At 46.2% G+C, this 14,738-nt stretch overlaps 1 protein-coding gene across 6 annotated transcripts in view; it reads right to left on the bottom strand.

Moving 5' to 3' along the window:
• Positions 1-1,975: 1,975 nt before the first annotated feature.
• TCTN2 (tectonic family member 2) overlaps positions 1,976-14,738 on the bottom strand; it is a 28,878-nt gene continuing 16,115 nt past the window's right edge. The window contains exons 15-19 of one of the 6 annotated variants that reach the window (XM_075568365.1): positions 10,194-10,347; positions 7,792-7,908; positions 4,757-4,791; positions 4,475-4,528; positions 1,976-2,352 (exon numbers count right to left, since the gene is read on the bottom strand). In XM_075568365.1, coding sequence (XP_075424480.1) covers positions 2,231-2,352; positions 4,475-4,528; positions 4,757-4,791; positions 7,792-7,908; positions 10,194-10,347 — 482 coding nt within the window. In that variant the 3' untranslated portion in view covers positions 1,976-2,230. Of the gene's footprint in view, positions 2,353-2,650; positions 2,705-2,764; positions 2,819-3,448; positions 3,503-4,474; positions 4,529-4,702; positions 4,792-7,791; positions 7,909-8,044; positions 8,113-10,193; positions 10,348-14,738 lie in introns of those variants that run through there. The other 5 variants (XM_075568364.1, XM_075568363.1, XM_075568362.1 and 2 more) reach the window with 5 other exon arrangements.

Genomic DNA, 14,738 nt, shown 5'->3' with positions numbered 1-14,738 from the left:
TGCTAGCTCTTCGCGGCAGGGCCTCCTTTTGCCTTATGTTGTTATTTACCTGTTGCACTTGCAGTCAGGTTTGCCACCTTCTGTTGAAGGCTACCCCCAGAGACTTTTTGCAATGAAATTACATTTTTTATTTATATATTTACTTCTCTTACCTTCTCCGGCGGCGGAGGGTTTTTTTTGTCACTTTTTTTAACTCCCCATATGTATCAGTCTTGTTATTTATATAGAGCTGTTGGTGCAGCACTTTAAAACATTAGAATAGGAAGTAAATACATTACAAACAACAGGAATACTGCAAGCAGGATGGACACCACTCCGGGTTTGACCTGGAGACTACGGGTTATGGCCACGTATCTTCTGACACTCCCCGTGGCACTCAAAGGGTTAAGAGATTTTTCAGTTGGGCTTTGAATGCAGAAAGTGAAGCTACGTGACGATTAATGTATTGCATAAATGTTTCTAAAATGAAGTGTAATGTACTACTGTTTGATAGGATTGGTGTTTCCAAGGAACAGGACCACACATTTTTGCAAAGGCTTTTGATATGGTTCCACACACACGAGGGTGGTGTACAAAATAAAGCAAATTGGACTCAGTAAAAATATATGCACCTGGATTGAAAACTGATTGAAGGACAGACAATAGAGGGCTGTCATAAATTGAACTTTTTCAGGTTGGGCTAAGGTCGTGAGTGGAGGGATCAGTGCTGGTACCCCTGCTTTTTAACTTGTTTATTAATGACCTCGAGGTTGGCATCGAGAGCAAAGTCTCCATCTTTGCTGATGATACTAAATTGTGTAAGGTAATAGAATCAGAGCAGGATGTAATTTCTCTCTAGAAGGGCTTGGCGACACTGGAAACTTGGGCATGATAAAGGGGTCAAAAGCACGTGTCCCACAGTGATAGGTGGCAGGTTTGTAATTGCCATTGAACAGTGCTTTTAATTAGTCATACGGTTTATCCATTATTGCCCTACATTTCATTTGATTAGAAGCCATCAGCAGTTATTATACTGCAAGTCTGAATACACTTTACATGTGTATTTATCACGTTGTAATTAGTTAATTCTGGTATAGGCCTGAATCACATTGAAAGTTATTACAATGTGGAAAAATGCCAGCAGGTTGGTGTGCAAGCTAAATTAGTTATCACAGACCAGCGCTATGTGAATACAAATACAATACAGAGTTGGGTGATTTGTGTGATAATATTGTAAGACATCATGTAGCATGTATAAAATGAATAACTCTGTACCGTTATGAGCTGATAAGTAGGGTTACCAACTGTCCCAATTCTTTAGGAACTGAAACAGAGCGTGGAAGCAACATGTTCTGAATTTGGAGTATCCTGGAATTTTTTTTTTAATGCTCATTAATTAGTTGAGTAATTTGCTGTCATGGACTATAATTGCACAGAGAAGAAAGCAATAAGGAAAAAGGAGAGAGAGACAGGTAAAGACAGCTCTGTATAGAGGTTGACAGCCGAAATGCACAGTAAGCCACAGACTGCTAACGTGTCCTGTTCAGCCAGATGTTTTTCACAGTGCCACTATGGCGTGTCCATACTTCCCTTGTTTGAAAGGGCATCATTTTATTGACACTGAATCATTACAAGTTCTTCATATAAACAACACCTGGCAACTCCATGTCTACAGTAAGATCACGGATATGATATGCAGGTGTTATATGCTGGGCTCACTCTATATAGAAGTTGCCAACACAGCAGCACACAGGAATACGAGACCAGTTGGTGATCAGCAGACTGGCGCTCTGAATCTAGTTGGCAGGTTGTGAACAGATTAAAGGCCGCCATTCTATATATACCGAAACGGCTATTTTCAGCCGAAAAATCTCCGTTCAAGTCATTGGGTATTTTCCGCTAAAAACATCCTGACTGGACTATATAGAATGACCCCCCCCCAAACCATTGCAATGTTCTAAAGCGTCCCTCAATACTGAAATCAAATCAGGACATGAAGAGTTAAAACGATTTAATCCAACATGAAATAAAATCAGTCAAACATTCATTTCTTTGTATCCAATTTAAATAATTGTACATTACAAAAATATAATTTCTCGTCGTACAAAAAAAAAAACCCACGAATATTTTTACAAACAAATATGCTTATTCCTATATATTTACATTTCCACATAGTGTCATTATTGTCGTACTGCGCAGAGAAAACACAACGTTGTATCAAAACAGCAGGTTCTTTAACAATGGGAGATCATTACAATGCGGTATCGTTCCAGGCTTTACGGATTCTGTTCCACGGACCCCCCAGAACCGCGGCTGCGATGAAGAAGAAAACCAGCACCATTCCCTTAGCGAGGGCCAGGTGACGCGGCTCACCTGGAATAAGAAATATTCAGAGAGATCACGTGATTGGAGGAAACCACAAACTCATCTGGTGGGCAACTCCAGTCCTCCAGGGCCACCAACAGGTCAGGTTTTCTGGATATCCCGGCTTCATCACGGGCGGCTCAGTCATAGGGACTGAGCCACCTGTGCTGAAGCACGGATATCCTAAAAACCTGACCTGTTGGGGGCCCTTGAGGAGAGGAGTTGTCAACCCGATTCAGAGCATTACCTGCAGTAACCAACAAGCTGCATGAGTATACGGAGCACATGGTGACAGCGCTGTGTGTACCTGTGTAATACTGCGTCAGCGGGTATGCGAGATGCTGCCAGCACACAGCATTACCTGCAGTAACCAACAAGCTGCATGAGTATACGGAGCACACGGTGACAGCGCTGTGTGTACCTGTGTAATACTGCGTCAGCGGGTATGCGAGATGCGGCCAGCACACAGCATTACCTGCAGTAACCAACAAGCTGCATGAGTATACGGAGCACATGGTGACAGCGCTGTGTGTACCTGTGTAATACTGCGTCAGCGGGTATGCGAGATGCTGCCAGCACACAGCATTACCTGCAGTAACCAACAAGCTGCATGAGTATACGGAGCACACGGTGACAGCGCTGTGTGTACCTGTGTAATACTGCGTCAGCGGGTATGCGAGATGCGGCCAGCACACAGCATTACCTGCAGTAACCAACCGGCTGCATGAGTATACGGAGCACATGGTGACAGCGCTGTGTGTACCTGTGTAATACTGCGTCAGCGGGTATGCGAGATACGGCCAGCACACAGCATTACCTGCAGTAACCAACCGGCTGCATGAGTATACGGAGCACATTGTGACAGCGCTGTGTGTACCTGTGTAATATTGCGTCAGCGGGTATGCGAGATGTGGCCAGCACACAGCATTACCTGCAGTAACCAACAAGCTGCATGAGTATACGGAGCACATGGTGACAGCGCTGTGTGTACCTGTGTAATATTGCGTCAGCGGGTATGCGAGATGCGGCCAGCACACAGCATTATCTGCAGTAACCAACCGGCTGCATGAGTATACGGAGCACATGGTGACAGCGCTGTGTGTACCTGTGTAATACTGCGTCAGCGGGTATGCGAGATGCGGCCAGCACACAGCATTACCTGCAGTAACCAACCGCCTGCATGAGTATACGGAGCACATTGTGACAGCGCTGTGTGTACCTGTGTAATATTGCGTCAGCGGGTATGCGAGATGCGGCCAGCACACAGCATTACCTGCAGTAACCAACAAGCTGCATGAGTATACGGAGCACATGGTGACAGCGCTGTGTGTACCTGTGTAATACTGCGTCAGCGGGTATGCGAGATGCTGCCAGCACACAGCGTTACCTGCAGTAACGAACCGGCTGCATGAGTATACGGAGCACATTGTGACAGCGCTGTGTGTACCTGTGTAATATTGCGTCAGCGGGTATGCGAGATGCGGCCAGCACACAGCATTACCTGCAGTAACCAACAAGCTGCATGAGTATACGGAGCACATGGTGACAGCGCTGTGTGTACCTGTGTAATACTGCGTCAGCGGGTATGCGAGATGCTGCCAGCACACAGCGTTACCTGCAGTAACCAACAAGCTGCATGAGTATACGGAGCACATTGTGACAGCGCTGTGTGTACCTGTGTAATATTGCGTCAGCGGGTATGCGAGATGCGGCCAGCACACAGCATTACCTGCAGTAACCAACAAGCTGCATGAGTATACGGAGCACATGGTGACAGCGCTGTGTGTACCTGTGTAATACTGCGTCAGCGGGTATGCGAGATGCGGCCAGCACACAGCATTATCTGCAGTAACCAACCGGCTGCATGAGTATACGGAGCACATGGTGACAGCGCTGTGTGTACCTGTGTAATACTGCGTCAGCGGGTATGCGAGATGCTGCCAGCACACAGCATTATCTGCAGTAACCAACAAGCTGCATGAGTATACGGAGCACATGGTGACAGCGCTGTGTGTACCTGTGTAATACTGCGTCAGCGGGTATGCGAGATGCTGCCAGCACACAGCGTTACCTGCAGTAACGAACCGGCTGCATGAGTATACGGAGCACATTGTGACAGCGCTGTGTGTACCTGTGTAATATTGCGTCAGCGGGTATGCGAGATGCGGCCAGCACACAGCATTACCTGCAGTAACCAACAAGCTGCATGAGTATACGGAGCACATGGTGACAGCGCTGTGTGTACCTGTGTAATACTGCGTCAGCGGGTATGCGAGATGCTGCCAGCACACAGCGTTACCTGCAGTAACGAACCGGCTGCATGAGTATACGGAGCACATTGTGACAGCGCTGTGTGTACCTGTGTAATATTGCGTCAGCGGGTATGCGAGATGCTGCCAGCACACAGCGTTACGGTCACAGTCGTAGTCCGTGTAATTCACCTGGAAACTGAAACACACGCGCTGTTTTAGCAACACTTGAACTTCAAAAGGAAGTTGTGTAAAGAGGCGGATTGTTACCACAATAGCAGTCACACAGACCGCAGCGTTAGCTCAACGTGACCAGAAAGAGACAGTTATTTTCACATAATATTAACCCCTTTCAGTGCTGAACATTGCATAATAATTCACATTTTAGTAACACAGAATTTAACGGCAGATAAGAGGCACTTGGATCCCTTATTCTGCCCATTTTATGATCTGATGTAAAAGATTTGACCCTATTTGACCCTTGGGGCTTTCTTTTGTATTAGGCTTTAGCCTCATGTCTATCCCAAGCATGTTTGAACTACTTTACTGCATTTGCCCCTACCACCTCTGCTGGGAGGCTATTCCACGAATCCACTACCCTTTCTGTGAAGTACCTCCTCACATCTCCCCCCCCCCCCCCCCCCCCGAGGCTCCCACCCTCCAGCGTTAGAGAATAGCCTCCTGTTCTGGCACTTCTCTTTCTCTGAAATCCGCTGCCCTATTAAGGTCTTTCCTAATACGTCTTACGTTGGCGATCATGCACAACCTCCCATTTATTAACGTCTCCCGGAGATATGATCTCCAGAACTGAGCACCGTGCCCTACGTGAGGTTACACCGATGATCTATAAAGTGGCATCACCACCCTCTCTTCCTGCTGCTTACCCTATACACTTACCCTATACACCCTAACGTCCCGCTGCTAATACCTCTCCCTATACACCCTAACACCCCGCTGCCAATACCTCTCCCTATACACCCTAACACCCTGCTACTAATAACTCTCCCTATACACCCTAACACCCTGCTACTAATACCTCTCCCTATACACCCTAACATCCTGCTACTAATACCTCTCCCTATACACCCTAACATCCTGCTGCTAATACCTCTCCCTATACACCCCAACACCCCGCTGCTAATACCTCTCCCTATACACCCTAACACCCCGCTGCTAATACCTGTCCCTATACACCCTAACACCCTGCTGCTAATACCTCTCCCTATACACCCTAACACCCTGCTGCTAATACCTCTCCCTATACACCCTAACACCCCGCTGCTAATACCTCTCCCTATACACCCTAACACCCCGCTGCTAATACCTCTCCCTATACACCCTAACATCCTGCTGCTAATACCTCTCCCTATACACCCCAACATCCTGCTGCTAATACCTCTCCCTATACACCCTAACACCCCACTGCTAATACCTCTCCCTATACACCCTAACATCCCGCTGCTAATACCTCTCCCTATACACCCTAACATCCCGCTGCTAATACCTCTCCCTATACACCCTAACATCCCGCTGCTAATACCTCTCCCTATACACCCTAACATCCCGCTGCTAATACCTCTCCCTATACACCCTAACATCCCGCTGCTAATACCTCTCCCTATACACCCTAACATCCTGCTGCTAATACCTCTCCCTATACACCCTAACATCCCGCTGCTAATACCTCTCCCTATACACCCTAATACCCCGCTGCTAATACCTCTCCCTAGACACCCTAACATCCTGCTGCTAATACCTCTCCCTATACATCCTAACATCCTGCTGCTAATACCTCTCCCTATACACCCTAACACCCGCTGCTAATACCTCTCCCTATACACCATAACATCCCGCTGCTAATACCTCTCCCTATACACCCTAACACCCCGCTGCTAATACCTCTCCCTATACACCCTAACATCCCGCTGCTAATATCTCTCCCTATACACCCTAATACCCTGCTGCTAATACCTCTCCCTATATACCCTAACATCCCGCTGCTAATACCTCTCCCTATACACCCTAACATCCTGCTGCTAATACCTCTCCCTATACACCCTAACATCCCGCTGCTAATACCTCCCTCTATACACCCCAACATCCCGCTGCTAATACCTCTCCCTATATACCCTAACATCCCGCTGCTAATACCTCTCCCTATACACCCTAACATCCCGCTGCTAATACCTCTCCCTATACACCCTAACATCCTGCTGCTAATACCTCTCCCTATATACCCTAACATCCTGCTGCTAATACCTCTCCCTATATACCCTAACATCCCGCTGCTAATACCTCTCCCTATACACCCTAACACCCTGCTGCTAATACCGCTCCCTATACACCCTAACATCCCGCTGCTAATACCTCTCCCTATATACCCTAACATCCCGCTGCTAATACCTCTCCCTATACACCCAAACATCCTGCTGCTAATACCTCTCCCTATACACCCTAACACCCTGCTGCCAATACCTCTCCCTATACACCCTAACATCCCGCTGCTAATACCTCTCCCTATACACCCTAACATCCTGCTGCTAATATCTCTCCCTATACATCCTAACATCCTGCTGCTAATACCTCTCCCTATACACCCTAACATCCCGCTGCTAATACCTCTCCCTATACACCCTAACATCCCGCTGCTAATACCTCTCCCTATACACCCTAACATCCTGCTGCTAATATCTCTCCCTATACACCCTAACACCCTGCTGCTAATACCTCTCCCTATACACCCTAACATCCCGCTGCTAATACCTCTCCCTATACACCCTAACATCCTGCTGCTAATATCTCTCCCTATACATCCTAACATCCTGCTGCTAATACCTCTCCCTATACACCCTAACATCCCGCTGCTAATGCCTCTCCCTATACACCCTAACACCCCCCTGCTAATACCTCTCCCTATACACCCCGCTGCTAATACCTCTCCCTATACACCCTAACATCCCGCTGCTAATACCTCTCCCTATACACCCCAACATCCCACTGACTTTGAAATGTTAATACTCTGTTGGATGCATCTGTGTTAGTAGGTTAGCAGAGGGTCCCACAGTTTGAGAATCACTTACTTAGATTCTAAGCTTTTAGCGCAAAAATCTATTGCACATTCCCCGCGTCATAGTTGGTGCATATAGCTGCCACCACATATACTGTGCACACAAACACACACACTAATCGTGGCGCTTACCTGGTGACTCTGGGAGGTGGTTGAGCTGGGACTTTGATAAACCGCACTGAAGCGCTGATTGGAAGGGACAAAGTGCAATTGTCGCCGGGGACACAATTTATGTGAACTGTAGAAAAACTAATTACAAAATAAAAATAAAAAAAAGAAGAATATGAGAAAAAAAATTGCGGTACTGAATAACTGCATGATTACACTGCAAATTAATTTCCTATTTTTAAAAAGGGAGCTAGATCACAACCGGGGAATTACAGACCTGTAAGCCTGATATCAACAGTGGGGAAGCTACTTGAAGGTTTAATACGGGATAATATTCAGGAATACCTAATGGAAAACAAAATTATTAGTAATAGTCAGCATGGATTTATGAAGGATAGGTCATGCAAACTAACCTTATTTGTTTAATTGAGTCGGTAAGTAGGAATTTAGATCAGGGTAATGCAGTTGATGTGGTCTACTTAGATTTTGCAAAGGATTTTGATACGGTTCCAAACAAGAGGTTATTGTATAAAATAAAGAATATTTGACTCTGGTTGAAGGATAGAAAACAGAGTTCTAATAAATGGGACTTTTTCAGGTTGGGCTAAAGTCGGGAGTGGAGTACCTCAGGGATCGGTACTGGGACCCCTGCTTTTTTACTTGTTTATTAATGACCTTGAGGTTGGCATCGAGAGCAAAGTCTCCATCTTTGCAGATGATACTAAATTGTGTAAGGTAGTAGAATCAGAGCAAGATGTAATTTCTCTCCAGAAGGACTTGGTGAAACTGGAAACTTGGGCAGGTAAATGGCAGATGAGGTTTAATACAGATAAATGTAAGGTTATGTATTTGGGAAACAAGAATAAACAGGCGACTTACAAATTAAATGGGGAAAAAATTAGATGAATCATTGATGGAGAAGGATTTAGGACTGTTTGCCAAGTGGCCAAAGTCATGCAGTAGCTGCAAAGACAAACAAGATCTTATCTTGCATTAAACGGGCAATGGGTGGAAGGGAAGTAAACATAATTATGTCACTTTACAAAGCACTAGTATGACCACACCTTGAATATTGAGTACAATGTTGGGCACCACTCCATAAAAAAGACATTATGGAACTAGAAAAAGTGCAGAGAAGAGTCACCAAATCAATAAAGGGGATGGATAATCTAACTTATGAGGAGAGGCTAGCTAAATTAGATTTGATTACATTAGAAAAGGAGGTGTCTAAGAGGGGATATGATAACTATACACAAATATATTCGGGGACACTACAAGGAGCTTTCTAAAGAACTATTCATCCCACAGGCAGTACAAAGGACTCGGGCCATCCCTTAAGGTTGGAGGAAAGGAGATTTCACCAGCAACAAAGGAAAGGGATCAGTAAGGGCAGTTACAGTGTGGGACTCATTACCCATGGAGACTGTGATGGCAGATACAATAGATATGTTCAAAAAAAGGTTGGACATCTTTTTAGAAAGGAAAGATATAGAGGGATATAACAAATAATAATAATAATTGTTTGTTCTTGCATAGCGCTGCTAGTTTTACATTTTGCTGATAGTCCCTGCCCCGTAGGGCTTACTATCTATGATTTTGGTGGCTGAGACACAGGGAGATAAAGTGACTTGCCCAAGGTCACAAGGATCCGACATCAGGAATTAAACCAGGTTCCCCTGCTTCAAACTCAGTGTCTTTACTCACTGAGCCGCTCCTTCTCTCATATAAGTAAACCTGGGGAAAATGTTGATACAGGGAGTAATCTGATTGCCAAATCTTGGAGTCAGGAAGGAATTTATTTTTCCCCTTATGAGACAGCATTGGATAATGTGTCACTGGGGTTTTTTGTTTGCCTTCCTCTGGATCAATATACTGTAAGTACAAATATAGGATAAAGTATCTGTCGTCTACATTTAGCATAGGTTGAACTTGATGGACGCGTGTCTTTTTTCAATCTAATCTACTGTGTAACTATTTATATTTTGGGAAATGATACCAGTCATTTGAATGAGCAAGGAATACGCGAGACTCGTTCCATATAAGAGTTGCTATACGATAACACCGCAAGCGTTATAATGCTCCTCCTGTTATCCCGTCACTGCCAGAGAGGCTGCAAAAGTCAGGGGAGGCTCTGTACAACATCGGGCAAATCACTTCAATGGGTTACACGTTGTCCGACGGCTCTCAGATAACACTTAGATTGTAAGCTCTCCGGGGCAGGGTTTTCCTTTTGTCTGTTACTCTTATTGTATTATAATTTGCTGCATTGTATGGTTTCTTTTGTAAAGAGCTGAGGAGTCTGTGGGCGCTACATAAATAAAGATATACATACAAACTAAAACTACATTGTACAGTCTTCAGATACCGGAAGATGTATTCTAACATTGTAATGTAACATAGCCCAATATCCCAGTGTAGGAAGTAACCTTATTTTTGCCGCAAGGATTTCTTCCTGGGGAATCCCCTCCACCGCGCCGGTCACTGCCGTCATGATCTGGAGATTCATGTTAGCCGGCACATTTAAACACATTCGATATCCGGCCGCACATTCTCCCGAGCACGTGGTGTTGGGTTCTTCATCTAGACGAAAACAAGACACAGTATTTATTCACACTACATCTCTAGTTGTGGGAGACTTCCTGACCTCGTGGGCAGAAATACAGAACCTGCATGTTGATCCATTAAAAGGTAACAGAACCTGCCAATTAACTTCTCAACTACCAGTACGGCTGTAATAAAAATACAAGTTAGATTATGGTGTGGGAGCTTATTACTGATATATGCCAGTCTGAAGCAGTGATCCATGAAGACTTTAGTAGCAGCCCACAAGACCTCTCAAACTTCACTTGAGGTGCCTCCACCCTGCAGACTTCAAACAGCGAGTCATTTACATAGCTACTAAGGGGATCTTCCGAGCATCCACATACTGTGTCCCCTTGCCCAAAGGTTCCCGGATGTGAACACCTTCCCAGCTGGAGAAGCCTGATCTCCCCACATTGTAAGAGTGCCCGATAATCAGCGTTGACATATTGGTCTAACACACTGTGATCTGCATTCCATCTACGACTAATGGGCTTATTCTACATCAGTTAAAGTAGACCAATCGGGCCAAAATTCAGTGGAGAATTTCAGCCAAAAAAATAGCCCAACTTGCCAATACAGTAGATATAAAATTAACCCCTAAAGGTGACATCTCCCAAATCATGATACATGGAGCATAGCAGAGAACAGTACAAAGAAAAAATTTTTATTTTTATTTTGCATGAGACCTGTTGACTTACAGATAGGGTCCCCAGGTGGCTTCTCCAAAAATACTGGACACAATGGTGACAGGTGCGAGACCCACACACACATGCTCGAGACACACACACACACCTCTCTCGCCTGCTCTCCGCTCCATGCTGTTTCCTCTTCTCCTTGGCCCCACCCCAAGGCTCCTGACACCTCCTGCTGATTGGCTGCATTACCCAGCAGCAGCCAATCAGGATAGAGGAAGCTAACCAGCCCCCTAGCAACAGCCCGGCTCTCTCCCTGCTCTGAGAAATCCCGCACCCCCCAAGCCGGTCAGGTCACTATGTCCAGAGACTTAATACCGGACACATACACGCCCAGAGAGGTAATACCGGACACATACACGCCCAGAGAGGTAATACCGGTATACACATACACGCCCAGAGAGGTAATACCGGTATACACACACACGCCCAGAGAGGTAATACAGGTATACACATACACGCCCAGAGAGGTAATACCGGTATACACATACACGCCCAGAGAGGTAATACCGGTATACACATACACGCCCAGAGAGGTAATACCGGTATACACATACACGCCCAGAGAGGTAATACCGGTATACACATACACGCCCAGAGAGGTAATACCGGTATACACATATACGCCCAGAGAGGTAATACCGGTATACACATATACGCCCAGAGAGGTAATACCGGACACATACACGCCCAGAGAGGTAATACCGGTATACACATACACGCCCAGAGAGGTAATACCGGTATACACATACACACCCAGAGAGGTAATACCGGTATACACATACACACCCAGAGAGGTAATACCGGTATACACATACACACCCAGAGAGGTAATACCGGTATACACATACACACCCAGAGAGGTAATACCGGTATACACATACACGCCCAGAGAGGTAATACCGGTATACACATACACACCCAGAGAGGTAATACCGGTATACACATACACACCCAGAGAGGTAATACCGGTATACACATACACACCCAGAGAGGTAATACCGGTATACACATACACGCCCAGAGAGGTAATACCGGTATACACATACACGCCCAGAGAGGTAATACCGGTATACACATACACGCCCAGAGAGGTAATACCGGTATACACATACACGCCCAGAGAGGTAATACCGGTATACACATACACGCCCAGAGAGGTAATACCGGTATACACATACACGCCCAGAGAGGTAATACCGGTATACACATACACGTCCAGAGAGGTAATACCGGTATACACATACACGCCCAGAGAGGTAATACCGGTATACACATACACGCCCAGAGAGGTAATACCGGTATACACATACACGCCCAGAGAGGTAATACCGGTATACACATACACGCCCAGAGAGGTAATACCGGTATACACATACACGCCCAGAGACGTAATACCGGTATACACATACACGCCCAGAGAGGTAATACCGGTATACACATACACGCCCAGAGAGGTAATACCGGTATATACATACACGCCCAGAGAGGTAATACCGGTATACACACACACGCCCAGAGAGGTAATACCGGTATACACATACACGCCCAGAGAGGTAATACCGGTATACACATACACGCCCAGAGAGGTAATATCGGTATACACATACACGCCCAGAGAGGTAATACCGGTATACACGTACACGCCCAGAGAGGTAATACCGGTATACACGTACACGCCCAGAGAGGTAATACCGGTATACACGTACACGCCCAGAGAGGTAATACCGGTATACACATACACGCCCAGAGAGGTAATACCGGACACAGACACGCCCAGAGAGGTAATACCGGACACATACACGCCCAGAGAGGTAATACCGGTATACACATACACGCCCAGAGAGGTAATACCGGTATACACATACACGCCCAGAGAGGTAATACCGGTATACACATACACGCCCAGAGAGGTAATACCGGTATACACATACACGCCCAGAGAGGTAATACCGGTATACACATACACGCCCAGAGAGGTAATACCGGTATACACATACACGCCCAGAGAGGTAATACCGGTATACACATACACGCCCAGAGAGGTAATACCGGTATACACATACACGCCCAGAGAGGTAATACCGGTATACACATACACGTCCAGAGAGGTAATACCGGTATACACATACACGCCCAGAGAGGTAATACCGGTATACACACACACGCCCAGAGAGGTAATACCGGTATACACACACACGCCCAGAGAGGTAATACCGGTATACACATACACGCCCAGAGAGGTAATACCGGTATACACATACACGCCCAGAGAGGTAATACCGGTATACACATACACGTCCAGAGAGGTAATACCGGTATACACATACACGCCCAGAGAGGTAATACCGGTATACACATACACGCCCAGAGAGGTAATACCGGTATACACATACACGCCCAGAGAGGTAATACCGGTATACACATACACGCCCAGAGAGGTAATACCGGTATACACATACACGCCCAGAGAGGTAATACCGGTATACACACACACACACACCCAGAGAGGTAATACCGGTATACACACACACCCAGAGAGGTAATACCGGTATACACATACACGCCCAGAGAGGTAATACCGGTATACACATACACACCCAGAGAGGTAATACCGGTATACACATACACACCCAGAGAGGTAATACCGGTATACACATACACGCCCAGAGAGGTAATACCGGTATACACATACACGCCCAGAGAGGTAATACCGGTATACACATACACGCCCAGAGAGGTAATACCGGTATACACATACACGCCCAGAGAGATAATACCGGTATACACATACACGCCCAGAGAGGTAATACCGGTATACACATACACGCCCAGAGAGGTAATACCGGTATACACACACACGCCCAGAGAGGTAATACCGGTATACACACACACGCCCAGAGAGGTAATACCGGTATACACACACACGCCCAGAGAGGTAATACCGGTATACACATACACGCCCAGAGAGGTAATACCGGTATACACATACACGCCCAGAGAGGTAATACCGGTATACACATACACACCCAGAGAGATAATACCGGTATACACGTACACGCCCAGAGAGGTAATACCGGTATACACATACACGCCCAGAGAGGTAATACCGGTATACACATACACGCCCAGAGAGGTAATACCGGTATACACGTACACGCCAGGGAGGTAATACCGGTATACACACACACGCCCAGAGAGGTAATACCGGTATACACATACACGCCCAGAGAGGTAATACCGGTATACACACACACGCCCAGAGAGGTAATACCGGTATACACATACACGCCCAGAGAGGTAATACCGGTATACACATACACGCCCAGAGAGGTAATACCGGACACATACACGCCCAGAGAGGTAATACCGGTATACACACACACGCCCAGAGAGGTAATACTGGTATACACATACACGCCCAGAGAGGTAATACCGGTATACACACACACGCCCAGAGAGGTAATACCGGTATACACATACACGCCCAGAGAGGTAATACTGGTATACATATACACGCCCAGAGAGGTAATACCGGTATACACATACACGCCCAGAGAGGTAATACCGGTATACACATACACGCCCAGAGAGGTAATACCGGATACATACACGTCCAGAGAGGTAATACCGGTATACACATACACGCCCAGAGAGGTAATACTGGTATACACATACACGCCCAGAGAGGTAATA

Source organism: Ascaphus truei, chromosome 13 (genome assembly GCF_040206685.1).
Source record: "Ascaphus truei isolate aAscTru1 chromosome 13, aAscTru1.hap1, whole genome shotgun sequence".
Classification (NCBI taxonomy): Eukaryota; Metazoa; Chordata; class Amphibia; order Anura; family Ascaphidae; genus Ascaphus; species Ascaphus truei.
The sequence above is the reverse complement of the archived record's forward strand: the minus strand, read 5'-3'. Positions and strand labels throughout refer to the sequence as shown.